The 14381-nt window shown below is 46.8% G+C and overlaps 3 protein-coding genes across 5 annotated transcripts in view; all 3 read left to right on the forward strand.

Annotated features, from left to right (window-relative positions):
* NADK2 (NAD kinase 2, mitochondrial) overlaps positions 1-14381 on the forward strand; it is a 367514-nt gene that overhangs the window by 214182 nt on the left and 138951 nt on the right. The gene's annotated exons all lie outside the window — the stretch shown is intronic.
* Positions 1-14381, forward strand: part of LOC126036567 (arginine-glutamic acid dipeptide repeats protein-like) — a 178969-nt gene that overhangs the window by 123089 nt on the left and 41499 nt on the right. The window lies entirely within an intron of this gene.
* Positions 2692-14381, forward strand: part of LOC126036556 (ran-binding protein 3-like) — a 33302-nt gene continuing 21612 nt past the window's right edge. Inside the window, exons 1-4 of the mRNA XM_049796495.1 lie at positions 2692-3081; positions 12748-12806; positions 13078-13114; positions 13745-13822. Coding sequence (XP_049652452.1) covers positions 2832-3081; positions 12748-12806; positions 13078-13114; positions 13745-13822 — 424 coding nt within the window. The 5' untranslated portion in view covers positions 2692-2831. The remainder of the gene's footprint in view (positions 3082-12747; positions 12807-13077; positions 13115-13744; positions 13823-14381) is intronic.

Consider the following 14381-nt stretch of genomic DNA (forward strand, 5'->3'; position numbering starts at 1 on the left):
GTAGCCTGGATGGGTGCACTCTTCGCTGGGTGAAAAACTGGCCAGATGGACGAGCCCAGAGGGCTTTGGTGAATGGGGTGAAATCCAGTTGGCGGTGGGTCACAAGTGGTGTTCCTCAGGGCTTGGTGTTGGGCCCCGTTCTGTTTAATATCTTTATCAATGATTTGGACGAGGGGATCGAGTGCACCCTCAGCAAGTTTGCAGATGACACCAAGTTGGGAGGCAGGGTCGATCTGCTCAAGGGTAGGAAGGGTCTACAGAGGGATCTGGACAGGCTGCATCGATGGGCCGAGGCCAACTGTATGAAGTTCAACAAGGCCAAGTGCCGGGTCCTGCACTTGGGTCACGGCAACCCTGTGCAGCACTACAGGCTTGGGGAAGAGTGGCTGGAAAGCTGCCCGGCAGAAAAAGACCTGGGGGTGCTGGTCGACAGCCGGCTGAATATGAGCCAGCAGCGTGCCCAGGTGGCCAAGAGGGCCAACAGCATCCTGGCCTGTATCAGAAACAGTGTGGCCAGCAGGAGCAAGGAGGTGATCGTCCCCCTGTACTGGGCACTGGTGAGGCCGCACCTCGAGTCCTGGGTTCAGTTTTGGGCCCCTCACTACGGGAAAGACATGGAGGTGCTGGAGCGTGTCCAGAGAAGGGCAACCAAGCTGGTGAGGGGCCTGGAGCACAAGTCTTGTGAGGAGCGGCTGAGGGAGCTGGGGCTGTTTAGCCTGGAGAAGAGGAGGCTGAGGGGAGACCTGATCGCTCTCTACAACTGCCTGTAAGGACGTTGTAGTGAGGTGGGTGCTGGTCTCTTCTGTCAAGTAACTAGTGATAGGACAAGAAGAAATGGCCTCAAGTTGCGCCAGGGGAGGTTTAGATTGGATATTAGGAACAATTTCTTCACCAAAAGGGTTATCAAGCATTGGACCAGGCTGCCCAGGGAAGTGGTGGAGTCACCAGCCCTGGAGGTATTCAAAAGACGTGTAGATGTGGCACTGAGGGACATGGTTTAGTGGTGGGCTTGGCAGTGTTAGGTTAACGGTTGGACTTGGTGATCTTAAAGGTCTTCTCCAGCCCAAGTGTTTCTATGATTCTACTGCAGTAGGGGTAAGACAGCACACTTCAGGATTTATGCCAACACACACTGGGGCTCTACTGAGGGAAAATTACTCAACATCTGCCCGCTCTCGGGCTTCTTGCATTTTTTTTCTGTGAAGCATCTGGTACTGGCGGTACAGAGAAACTGCATTAGACTGGATGCATGGTTCCGACGAACTTTTAGCCAATTCCTTCCTTTTTGTCTTGAACTATTCGGATTAGAGGCAGTTTAACACCAGGCCTGCAACTTAATGGCCTGAAATTGCTCCCACTTGAACTGAAGAATTTGGGCCCGTTATCATTTAAGCGAACAACGGGAGACACAGGCTAGGCTTTATAAACTTGCTGCACAGAGCATCTGGAAGGAGGGGACCGTAGCACCTTTTTTTGCTGACACTGCGCGGGGTTCATGTCAGCATGGCAATAACCACAGCGCTGGGCTCTGTCGCTTGATGTTTCGCCTTCCTTTTGGAAACAAAACGCCTCAAAAATCAACTACCAAGCGCAGTTACCGAAGGAGGCTGCTGCTAAGCAAAAGCCGCGGTTCTACTGGAGGGGACAACAGAGGTCCTCCGCGGTGAAACCACCGAGGAGCGCAGCACCACCGCCCTTTTTAAGGGGTTCGGCTTCGCGGGGGGCATTTTTACGACGCGCTGTGTCTCCACCGGCCGCACAGCGGCTCAGGTCGCGGCGGCGGCGGCGGCGGCCCGGAGGCGTCCTCGGGCAGCCGCTCCCGCCGCCCCCGGCTCCGGCGCCGCCCGCCAAAGCTGCCCGCGGGGCCGCCGTCCTCCGAGCCCGCGGGCTGCCGGCCCCAGCTGCTGCGGCCCACGCCGCGACGGGCCACCGGAGGCAGCTGCCGACCGACCGTCCGCCGACCCTTCCCGGGCTGGAGGCGGCGGCGGACGCCCGCCCGCCGTCCAGCCCTCACAGCCTGGTGAAAGCCCTGCAGCGTCCCTCCTCTCCGTGCCGCCGGGCGGCTGCTGGGATCGCGGCCGGGCGTTCGCGACCCCGGCGGTCTGCGGAGCCGCGGGACAGCGGCTGCAGCAACCCTGGGGGGGGTGGTTCACCGCGACGGGAACCGAGCCAGCCCCGGCCGCGCTTCCCCTCCGTCGCCACGGCCGCGCCCGCCGGCAGCCCGGCCCGGCCCGGCCCACCCTTGCCCCGCCGCCAGCGGGCACCCACAAACCACCCCCTCGGCCGCCAGCCCGCCCCCGCTCGGCGGGAAGCTCCTCACGCCCCTCTCCGCGGAGGGGGCCGCCCGCGGCTGAACTCCCGCCCGCCGCCTTCTCTCAGCCGTCGCCGGTAAAGACGGCGCACGGCCGCTTCCCCGCCCGCCCTCTTATGTTAATCGGCCGGGCTTTACATATCCCCTCCCAACGCCCGGCCCCCGCCAAGAGCTTGCCCCGAGCTGTCAGGGCAGCAGCGGCGGGCCCTCACTCCCCCGCCGGCTCCGCCGCCGCCGCTGCAGCCTCCGGCTCCGGCTCCGGCTCCGGCTTCGCGCTGCCCGGCGGGCAGTGTCCCCCCGCGGCCCCGGCCGTTCCCCTCCGGTGGCGGCTGCGAGGGCTGCTCGTCGCGGGGCCTCGCCTGACTAGTCGTGAGGGGGGGGTGGCCTAGGCAGCAGCTAATGAGACCAAATCCAAAGCTCCAGACTCAGCTGCATCATACATACCTACGTAACTGCATACATATATACATATATATATATATATATATAAAAAAAAAGTAGTACTTCCGAGAACCTCATAATGAGAAACCAGCCAATTCCTGCTTGCAAAGGGAATGTTCTACATGCAGGTACACGGCGCTCCTGTGCAGGCTGCGGCGGTTCCGTCAGATCCCGGCACGATGCGAAAGCCCAGCCGGGCCTCCCCGAAAGGCCAGACCGGCCCAGTGACCGCTGGGCTCCGCACCAAGCTGCTCGCCCGCAAGAACAGACGGCCCGCAGGTCCGGCTCCCGCAGCGGAAGGTTCAATCCCAAGGAGGAATGCCGCACAGGTAGGTTTTGCTGGGTAACGTTTTTGGAGCGTCTCCTCTGTTCCCCCTGCAAGGAGGTTTCTGGAGAACGGGATGAACACAGAGAACGTGCCCGTTGGGTAACAGCGTTGTGGGTGATGCAGAGCAAGAGCTCGGCTGGCTGTAGGTTCTTTGCTGCAGGTTTTTAGTGGTAATCTGCCAGGCATCTCCGATTTGTGTTTTAGTTGAAGGAAAGACACGGCCAGGTAGTGTACGCTTGGGGTTTTACTTGCAGAGCACCCCAGAGTGGTCTCTCCATCTTTGACCCCCCCTGTTGTTTCAGCTTTCCGCAGCTTTCCAAAAGGCCGGCCCTGGCAGCGGGTGGGAAGAGCGCTCGCTTCCCTGGCTGTTCCTCCCTGCCCGGCACACCTGGGCAGGGAGAGCGAAAGGGGCCCAGCCTGGCTCCCCCGCGAGGAGCCTGACTACAGAGGCGGCCAGCAGAATCCTTTCTCACCTCGGTAGTGAGGAGGGCCAAGAATTGAGAATGATTTATGTGAGCTTGTGATGGTAACATTTCCTAAGAGGATGCACAAAGAAACAAGGGCTAATAGCAAGGATATTTTGCAGGTGATGCCACCAACCGTTTTTTTTACCACGCAGGCTGACGAATGAACCCAAAACAGCAAAAGGAGGCATGCGCTTTCAAGGTCTAAACCTGATGCTAGGACTGATGCAGTTTAGAGCGCTTGGGCTAATTTATGAGTCAACCAGCCTTTCAGCTTGTGCTTAGTGTTGAGCACACCTAGTCCAACTTACAGGCCTAAAATTTAAGGGGGTGTGAGCGTTGTTGGATCACGGCTTGATTACCTGTGTAGTTCAACCTCTGCACAAAATCCCCGAGTGTTACTTCCATGCTACTTTGTAGGGATTTATGAAATTTAATATTGGTACAATGCCCTGAAAATGGTAAAGCTTTATATGCCTATGAATTTTACTGCCGTTCCATTGAGTATTTTACAGGCTTTTCTGATATATTAAAAATGCTGAGTGCTGGCTTGTTGGAAGTTTCAGTGCTTGGGAAACAAGTTTTGGTTCCATACTTTGGCACAGCCCTGCTGATCTAGTGACACGGTTACTTCTGTCATTGCATCACTGCTAGAATTACATTATAGTGATGAGACTCCCAAAAATACTTTCTTCACTCCAGCGTTTGAAATAAAGCCAAGTAGGTTTCATTTCTCTCAGGAATTGTGTTAAAGTGTTGGCTGGGGCAGGGGTTTTTTCGTTGTAATGCCTATTTATGTCTTGCCCGTACAAAGATGAGGACTGTGCTTTACGGAGATAAATGGGTGTGATATATGCTGTATTTATAAACACTTTTGCAGGCTGTCAGCTGAGTTTCCATGGCTAAAGAGAAGTGTGTTCATTTTCCAATCTCATATGGCATGCTGTAAACCCGCAGTGGAAGCTAGGAGTAGTAAATGGAATCTGGGGGTAAAAGAACCCTTTCCACACTGATAAGAAAACTGTAGTTAGAATCTGTAGCATTGCGAAGAGTGGCTGAAGAGAGGCTGAACGGGCCGTAAAAAGTTAAGGCTGATTCTGCACAGCTGTGCCTGGGTGAAGAATCCTTGCTCCCATAACTGGTCTCACTAAGGACAGTGAAATTATTTATGTGGGTTATGAACTATTTGCATGACAAAGAACGTGCAAGACGGGAGCCTTAGCAGTACAGTTAAGCTGTCCTAGGAGAAATCCTTCCAGGAGTTTTATTTTGCAATAGTCAGTTGGGTGAACTTTTCCTTTCCTCTTTCCGAGTACGATGAAACGTCTTTGATGATGCACCCTCTGTTGATCCAAACAGGGATATGTGAAGTTATTTATCAGTTCCCCAAACAGTATTTACAAGATGCCATCCGAACCCAAGATAAGCAACGTACTCTTTGTATTTAATACAGTGTTTGAGCTGCATGCAGTGCTGTGTTCAGTAGTCTCTTCATGGGCCACTGAAGTACAGTCACTTCTGTAGCAATCACAGCCAGGTGGCCAAATGTCTGTTGTGTAGGTTTGAGTTCTCTAGAAAGAAAATTCTCAAGAATGTTGTTTTTCAGAAAATGAAAGGCTTTGTCCAAAATTTCATCTCAATATGTTTGAAGGACTTTATTTTAATAATGCTGAAACTATTTCTTCTCATAAAACAGTTCCGCGTGGTTTTGGACCAATTATTCAGAACAATTTCTATTGAACATTTTTGGAAAATCAGGATTCATGAGAACTTGTTGCAAATTTATTGATCCAATGACACTCTTCAATAGAAGAGTATTCTAAAAGAAAAAAAATTCAATTAGCTTACAAGCCTGGAAATATGACTAAGATACTGAACTTAAAAATTTGTGGCCTGTATAGCAACATGCGTCTCTGCGTATGGAGAACTCTTCTGATTAGCATTGAAAATTTGACCAGATTAGAATTTAATTTGATTTATGACTCTGTTTATTTTCCCATTTTGTTTTTAGTGGTTATTGTTTACAAAACCTACCATGTACGTATACTGGATTTAGATGCATATTAATTAATCAAGCTTATTTCACAGTGTCTTCGCAAAAAACCCCAAAACCCCGAACGGTAAATTTGCTTGGAAAATCCTGCCATCTTGGCATTAGAACTGATACTAATTTTTAATGGAGTTGTCCTAGAAAGTACTGAATATGCTTCATAAGCAGAAATCAAAAGTGTGAAGGGTAATAAACGAGAACCTGAAAGTAGCTTTCCAGGTCCATATTTAGAGCCTTAAATAAGTGACCTGAATTTCCAAAGGTGCTGAGCAGCCAGTCATGCATGTGAATTCCACCTGAGTTCTCAACTGCTCAGCGCTTCCACAAACAGACCTGTTACTCGGGGTCAGCAATTCAAAATTTTTAAAAAGCTTTTTCTGTATCTCTTAAAGTTGGCCAATTTTATTAAGTTGGGTGCCTAAAGTACGGCTCTAGGACATCCCCATTTTGCCTTATGTCACCTTCATTATTTAAGTTTTGGCAGAGGAAAGCCTGGCTTACGTAGCGAGGTCACTGAGGGACCCGAGAAGTTGGCTGGCAGCCTTGCCGCACTCTCGCTTGGCTGTGAACTGACTCTGTTTTATGTTGCGATGTTCAGTATTTAGGAAACAGAAACCGCGGTTCTACTGCAGGTTTGGCAAATCCTGTTCTTAGCCAGAAGGTTTTTACTATTTTTTCACCTCTTTTTAGATGAAAATGGGGCATCTCTGGAAATACTGACAGATGTCTTTTTTGTATCAAAACCCAGACACAATATTTAACCGTGAGCCTGAGCTTGGATAGCAAAGTATTCTGTTAATTTATCCTACTGCGTATTTTCGCTGTGTGTATTTCTCTTCTGCCTGTTATTGCAGTTTATCTTGCGTATAAGTAGTTTTCTGTGGTTTTGCAGCATATTGAACAGAAATTGGTCATATTAGTACATAGTTTATCTCTGATGCTCCTTGAGACAACATGTTAAGGGACAGATCATCAGCTAGCATAGTCAAAATAATTCCTTTTTTTTTTTTTTTAACATGACGATACAAATTTCTGGATCCATGTCTTCCACTTACATGCTAGTCCATTGTTGCCTTCTTCACTTGCCACAAAATACGAGGCACAATATTTTGTCTTAGTGTTTTTTTCAAGTAATAGCTGTAAACAGCATATATATTCATAAATAGCAGAGGCAACACTCTCCCTTGGTTTTTTTTCCTTAGTATTTTAGTATTGTGAAACTACCTCTGGGGATGTCGGAACTAAAGTCACAGTAAACCTACTTTTCTTCTTAACATCTTCCGCAATTACGTGTTCCTGTTGAATGCAAAACAAACAAAACGGCAATGTTATGTGCAAGAATTTGTTGTTATTTCTTAACTTTATTTGGTGTGAGTTCTGTGACTTGGCAACCATCAATCTAAGCAGTAACATAAAAATGCAGTAGTGTTCTGCTTTTATTTTTGCAAATTATAGCAGTAATATACAAAGCTAGTAAAATTCATGCTATAGGGTATTAGAGTGCAGAAACTTGCTAATACTATGTCGTAGCCTTATCTTTTGACAGGATAAAATTATAATCTGATTATAAAATTTCATGTAGTAGTTTTTGTGTTGTGTAACACTTACTAGGATGTTGTGAGGGAAAGCTAGATGCAGTTAAAGGTTTTGTAAGTCAGTGACATTGCTTGGAGATGATATAATTTTCCAGCATCTTATTCTATTTGAGAAAATGATCTTTGATTAAGAAGGTATTTTCTTTCTTTCCTTTTTTTTTTTTTTTTTAATTTTTTTTACCGTGTAAAAGTAGAAAATTGTAGTTTCTGTTTCAGAATTAAAAGTTTTCCTATGAGGTGCAAATGGGATTGCTACAAAACCCAAAGAGGTTCAAGTTGTTACTTTAATTTAAGGAATTATGACAAAAACGTCATTTTTTACAAGTCAGCTTTTGTTATCAGTGTTAGATCTTTGTTGGCAGTTATGAACTACCAGGTGGGGTTTTTTTCAGGTTTAGTGTGAAGGATTCAGTTTTGTAGGTAAGCCAATCTGAAATACCTGATTGCAGGATTGGTAGTAAAGAGCTATACAAATAATATATAAAGTTGTGGGAAAAGTAGAAGCTCAGGCAAAATCCATTGGATTGGCATTAGGCCTTTATGGAAATTCTCTGGATGAAACTGTTGAAAGAAACAACAGAGACATGAGAATCCTGCCCCCTAACTCGTCAGTGGCACTCAATTGACAAATAGAATAAAAAATGCCTACTGCCAGCTCTGTGGTGAAATATTTAAATTACAGGTTTTCGTATGACTTTCAGTGGACCCTAGTTAAAAACTTTAATACAAAGTAGAAAAGCAGAACACCATGTAAAGTGTATAACCTTACATTTGGTAAGGTACTAGGTTAATTTACTGGAAAAGTAGTTACAGCTTGCTTCAACGCTGACTGGCTAGTCCCTGAAGAAGGTATTGTCCAGTCACTGAGCAAGAATTTGAAAATCCAGGTGAAGTTGCATACCTCTGACACCACAGAAAGCCCAATTGCTTAAATAGTTACTCAGTTTTGTAATGAGCTCAAAGGGATCACTAATCAATGAAATTGATTTGAACAGAACGCAAATTTGAATGAGAAAATGAGTTTCTGTACTTCCTTTCTGTAATAGTATACGTTGCTAAGACTGGAAGAGGAAAATAGGATTGATGTGTAAGAACCGTAATTGCCGTCAAACACCGATGCCTGCATTTTGGCACTTTAATGCGTATGAAAATCGGTTTGATTTTTAGGTTTGATGGGCCCTCACAGCCTCTCATTGGAGTCAGCCATCCCGAGTGATGTGAAACCTTCTACTGTTATGTTTTATAGTTGTGGGTTCCTAGCCCTATTTTTCGATAGGAAAATGTGAAAGTATTTGCCATGAATATGAGTTAAGATGCTTTCTGACTTCTGGCAAGTTTGGTGGTGGTGAAGATGCAACAGAATTGATTTTCTTTTGACTCTGAAAATGTCAAAATTAACTGTTTAAAAGTCAGAAGCAAAAAACTTTTATTGAGGTCACAAATTCCTGTCTTATCCTCTTAAAGGTTTGAGTTTGTTTTGCTTTGCACTGTCAGCCACTCTTGACATATAGCTTCAGGCATACGACTGCCTGAAGATTGGAGAGAGATTTGGGCTCATCTTTTCTCCACTGGGCCCTTAGCCCTCACAGGATCGTCCTCTGGGCAAGACGGAGCAATAACAACAAGAACTCTAAAATTTTCAAAACCATCAGCGTCCCGCTTATTCTTTAACATATACGTTTTGTGAAGTTTCTACAGCTTTAGGAGAAGCAATAGCAGTAAAAGTGAAGGGTGGTGTGTCGCAGCAAAGGCTGAAGGACCCCCACACCTCATGGACAATGCTGGCTTTTGGGACGCGAGCAAAGTTGGTGAAAGCAATTTTACAGCCTTTCTTGCATGTCATTCTGACCAGTGCTTCCCGGGCTTGGGCGGCAGCCAGCGATCACTTTTCCCCAAATGCACCTCTGCAATTTTCTTTCAAATGGAACTCGGTAAATGCAGTCTCCGTCGGGGCATACCATCACTTGCCGGTTGCCTTGCACGTACCGCGCGAGGCAGAGCGCCGAGCAGGGCGGCAGAGCCCACGCGGGCCGAGCCGTGCTGAGCTGATCCGAGCCGAGGCGAGCCGAGCCGATCTGATCCGATCCGAGCCAAGCCGATCCGATCCGATCCGATCCGGTCCGATCCGAGCCAAGCGGCGCAGGCAGCAGGCCTGAGCGGCGGGTGCCGTTCGCGGCGCGGCGCGGAGGTCGGAGCACGTTTGGTGGTGCTTCTGCCCGGGGCGCGAGGCCGGAGGCAGGGAGGCCGTGCAGGCGAGGTCTCAAACAAGGGAACCCGGCGCTTCTGATGTGTCTCCAAATGTGAGGCCCGGACCCTTCGAGTTCAGCGGCGTCAGGGGAACGCTCGTGAGGGACAGAGAGCCCCACCCGTGGTGGTTACTGACGGGCGGACAGACAGACAGACGGGTCCTGGTGATGGCTGACAGACGGCTCCTGTGCCCGGACTCTTGGCTGAGGCTGGCGGGCGAGTCCAGCCTCTGCAGCCAGGGGCGGCCAGCCCACTTGGCAGGTTTTTCTGGTCGTTTTTCCAACAGCCCCTCTTACCCACAAGTACCGAGCTGCTGGGGACTGGAGCGGCCCAGTCTCAACCGGGCGCTAGCCAGCCTGTGCCCGCCCGTGTCCCGCCGGTGAGGGTGAGGAGGAGGAGGAGGAGGAGGAGGAGGAGAGGCGGGCGGCTCCATGCCGCCCCGTTCCCCCTCGCCGGGGCCGCCGGGGTCGCCGGGGCCGCCGCCGCCGCCGCCGCCGCGGGAGGGGGGTGCGGAGGCGCCTCTCCTGCTGCCCGCAGGCGGCCGTGCGGCCTGTCGGCGGCGGCGGCCTCGGAGCGGGAAAAGGAAGGCGAGGACGGCGGAGTTGCCTCCCGGGGTTAAAACCAGCGCGCTGGCACGGCGGTGGCCGCTCCTTGGTGGCCGGCCTCGTCCGAGGGCCGCGGGTAATCCCGCCTCGCCGCCTCGGTGGCCGCCGGCTGCAGGTGTCTCGGGCCTGCGTGCCTGGGAGGTTTAGAACGTAGGGGGGAGTCGAGGCATAGGATCCATCCATAGTTATAGGACACATGCATAGTTAACGCGAACACGCCTGGGAAGGTCGTCCTGTGGGTGGCCCGATTGAGGAGTGAAGGTCTTACGGATGAGCTACAGGGAATGCTGCTCAGGAATTACAAAAAAGGTTTTCTTCGTCTGGGTAGAAGCAATACAGAACCGCAAAAACGATAAATAACCGTGGCAGCGTCAGCAGCCTCTGACTACGTCTGCAGACGGAAGGAAAGTTTCCCCTTGCGCTCAAAAGCGGTCGATGTGGTACGTCTTTTGTATCTAGCGCAATATCAAAATAGGAATATTTCTCTGTAAGAGCTACCATTATACCCTAGCTTCACATGTTGCTGTTGGTGATCAACCAGTTACCAGTTTTTCTAGAGGAGCTTCTGGGTTTTTTGAAACTATTACAGGAATTCTGTTGTTGTTTAAATTGTAGTGAGCTTTCCTAATTCCTTCAAACTCCCTGCAGCCTTTTAGCTCCAGCAAAAGTTCACTCTGTGGTAGAAGGGCAGTTCCCTTTTCACAGCAATTCACTCTTTGCTAACTCCATGCTTTGGAGCAGTAAATCTACTTTTAGAAATAGTGCTAGCTTCTGAGCTTTGAGAGGTAGGTACTGTGGAGAATATGGAGGGTTCTGTAGTCATACTTTTTTGTATTTTTCCTTTATTCAATAGAATACAAGACTTTTTTGTTTGTTTGTTTTGTTTTGTTTTGTTTTTAAGGAGACCGGAAAAAAGGCTGTTATACTGAATAAAACACGTTTCGGTGAAATACTATAGTTTATGTGTGCCACTCCCCTCTAGTGAGTAGAAATGGAATTACCCCATCTCATGCGATGCTATGGTCCCCCAGCTGCAACCAGATTATGGAAATTTTCTTCAACTTTCAGTCACAGAGAGTTACCTTTTTTGGAGTTGAACAATATGAACTTTTTTCTGCTTTCTCTATTAAGGACAAAGCAGATCTGCATTGCAAAGCATGCCAGGTTTGCTAAAATCAGTCATTTGTGCACACATAATGCCCAAATAAATGCAAAATGAACCTCAACAACAGCAAAACTGTATTAGTTTTTACTGCTGTGTCTGTATATCACTGGATTTGAGTAACAGTTTCATGCTTCTTGCCCCAGGTTACATACACACATTTATTTTAAAAATGTTTCCTTTTTTCTTGATTGTTGAATATATATATTTATACAGTAATTTTAAAACCTCCATGACAGGTTGATACTTGCTTTATTAAACCTTTAAGCGATTGATACCAATGCTGGAGTGGTTTGGTCACAGATGGATGTGGCAGCCAAGATAAAAACGTCACTCCGTGTATTTTCCCACCGACGTTTTTGTCGAACAGGTAAATATTCTACTATAAAACAGAGGAAAAAGATGGTGTGTACATGATAAATATTCTGTCAGCCGTCAGTTAACAAGATATCAAGTGTGGGATTTCTCTGGCCAAAGGCCAGTCATATATAGCTCAGTAGTCACCCTAGCCTGTCCTTATCACCCATAGAGAGAAATACATGCATTTCATTCTTCTTCATTCGTTCATCTCTCAACGTACACAGCTAAAAGATGCTCGTGCTCAGAAGCTGATTGTTTCTATTGACTACACGTTACAGACAGCTCAAGCTAGCATGAGGTGAATCCTGTATGTGGTGGTCTAAAAAAATCTATTTGTGTCTGCTGCTTTGCTCATTAATTGTGCCATTTATTGGCATAATAAATGTGTCATTAATTGGTGGTATTGCTGAAAACAACTTCTGCTTTCACACTGACAACCGAAGTTAGCCCATTCGAGTTGCAGAGGCTGTGAAGGTCTCATTCTTTCAAAGTAAGTAGCCCAAAGAAGTCATGTAAGATGTAGAAGCAGTGAACCCTAAATCAACATAAAATTTGATGTGAGGCAACTGTATGCTGAAATATGTTTCATAGAAAAAAACCCCAAGACATGGATCCAAAGTTGTTTTCAGTCATACCTAAGAAATGCAGAGGTACGCCCGAGAGCGGAATTTGCTCTATAGAACTTGATGTTTATATGTCATACTCACACATTAAAACTGACACTAGGCATTCACTTACATGAAGCCTAAAGAATGGCAAGCGTGTGCATGTAGCTGAGAGGCCAATGTAACACCTTTCCTTGCTTTCCTTTTGGGATCATTTTGCATGTCATGTCCTTGCAGTTTTCTGAGAGCAAAAGCTGCAGTTTACCCTTGTGCTTAAGGGATGGCAGATGTTGTTTGTAAAGGCTAAAAGTACTTTTTTGTTCTTTTTAACTAAAAGAAGTGCGAAATAGTATGAGGCCAAATCCTGTGGCATGTAGTGAGGCAAAACTCACACTGGAATTTGAGGACTCATCTTTATTTTTATTTCTGGACCGTGCTGTACATCATTGCAGCTCTATATTTTCTTCCTTTGTTACAAAAGGATAAAGTCCTGTTTGTTACTGTACAGCACTTTGCGAACTGGTTGAGAAGTGCTATTACAGAACTGTTATGACATGTTATTACTCTTCCCTTTTCCAGAGAGATCAGTGCTTGCCCAGCCAACATTTGTTTTTGAAAAGAAGGACCGTCCTTTGAAGGTAAAAAGCTTTTTTTTTTTTTTTTTTTCCCCCCTAATTGAGAAAAAATGCTGAGAAATGAGAATTCTGTAGACAGCAATCCTAGCAGTAATAAAAGATTTTAGCCCAGGTTAAGACTTGTAATAAATGGTCTCAGAACAGGGAAGAGTAGAAACTAGAAACAAGACTGCTTTCAATGCATGTGTGCTGGATTGATATACTTTGTGTCCTGGTCTAGAAAATGGCTGTTCTGTTCTCCTTGACCTTCCCATGCTTGTATTTTTTTTTCCAGTGGCCTGCAGAAGACCTGGTTTGCAAAGCTGACAATGGTAATAACCACCTCATTGAAACAGTATAATAATGCCCTGGGTTATTCTTAGGTCTGACTGTTGCCTGTGAATATAGTGTTCGGACCCTTACTTTGTATGAGCAGGGACAGATCGCTTGAGCAGGGACAAATTGCTGTTAGTAGACTAAGGCTATGTGGGTTGTAGAGTCACCTGCCATGTCCTAATATATATGTCCCTGTCTTACCTCAAGAATTCTTCCATCTTACCTCTCATGTTTACCAGAAAGTCAAAATCCAGAAGCCCTGAAAAGTGGCCAAGTATGTTCATCAGCTGTATGGGTTCCTATTTGCCCTTTTCTATTTGTTTAGGCTACATTATCATGTAAGTTAATATGCTTAATGTCTTCTGAGCCTGTGGGCTATGAACTGATTCTAAGTCCTTGATTTAAGTTCCCTGAACCTAGTGGAAATAAAGAAGACTCCCTAGGCCTTTGTGCCAGGTGTTGACTGAGATTCCAAAGCCCTCGTGCTCTTAGGTACTGCCTTAAAGCTGTTCATGTAAGTCATTCCTAGAATTTATTGTGTTCAGGTTTTAATTTCGTATCATAACATTGTGCTGAAATCTCCTGCCAGTCTGTCCCTGCAGAACGTTATATGTACTTTTCTCTAGATTTCATTAGTTGTTCCAGAAAGCGTGCAAGATCATCATCTTTTACTTTGCGGAAGTCTGACTCTCAGTCTAACACAGGTATGATGTTTAGCTACAGTCATGTTTTAATTACTATAGTTCTGTATTCTCATCTGGTAAAGAAGAGAAGGAATTTTACTGTCTAAGAAAAGCTTCTGGACTGTAGAAATGCTGCAAGTCATGAAAACTTAAACATTGATATAAACTTGCTGGTAATTTCCAATAAATCCCTTTTTAAGTAAAAATATATTCATTTTCCGTACTAACATAATACAACATAAAGTAGTGAAAAACTTGTACATTTCATATTGTTTCCTTGAATTGCTCACACAGTCAAGGGAGGAGGAGGGCTGGAAAGGAATGAGATTCCCCGGTTTGTGGAAGAGATCAGTGTTCCTTGGGCAATCCCTGAAAATGTAAAGCAGTTTCCAGAAGGGCCCCTCCTTTCATTCAGCCAACAGCTCACCTGGAAGGCTCTTTAAGGACTATGTAGTGCTTCCATGGGAAATGCACACAAGTCACTGAGGCGCCTCTGCAGAAGGGCTGATCTGGTTTTTACAGCGTTTATTTAACATACAGATGGGACCAGAAAGTTATTTCTGAATTCAGGCATTCATAT

The sequence above is a fragment of the Accipiter gentilis genome, chromosome Z, assembly GCF_929443795.1.
Source record: "Accipiter gentilis chromosome Z, bAccGen1.1, whole genome shotgun sequence".
NCBI lineage: Eukaryota > Metazoa > Chordata > Aves > Accipitriformes > Accipitridae > Astur > Astur gentilis.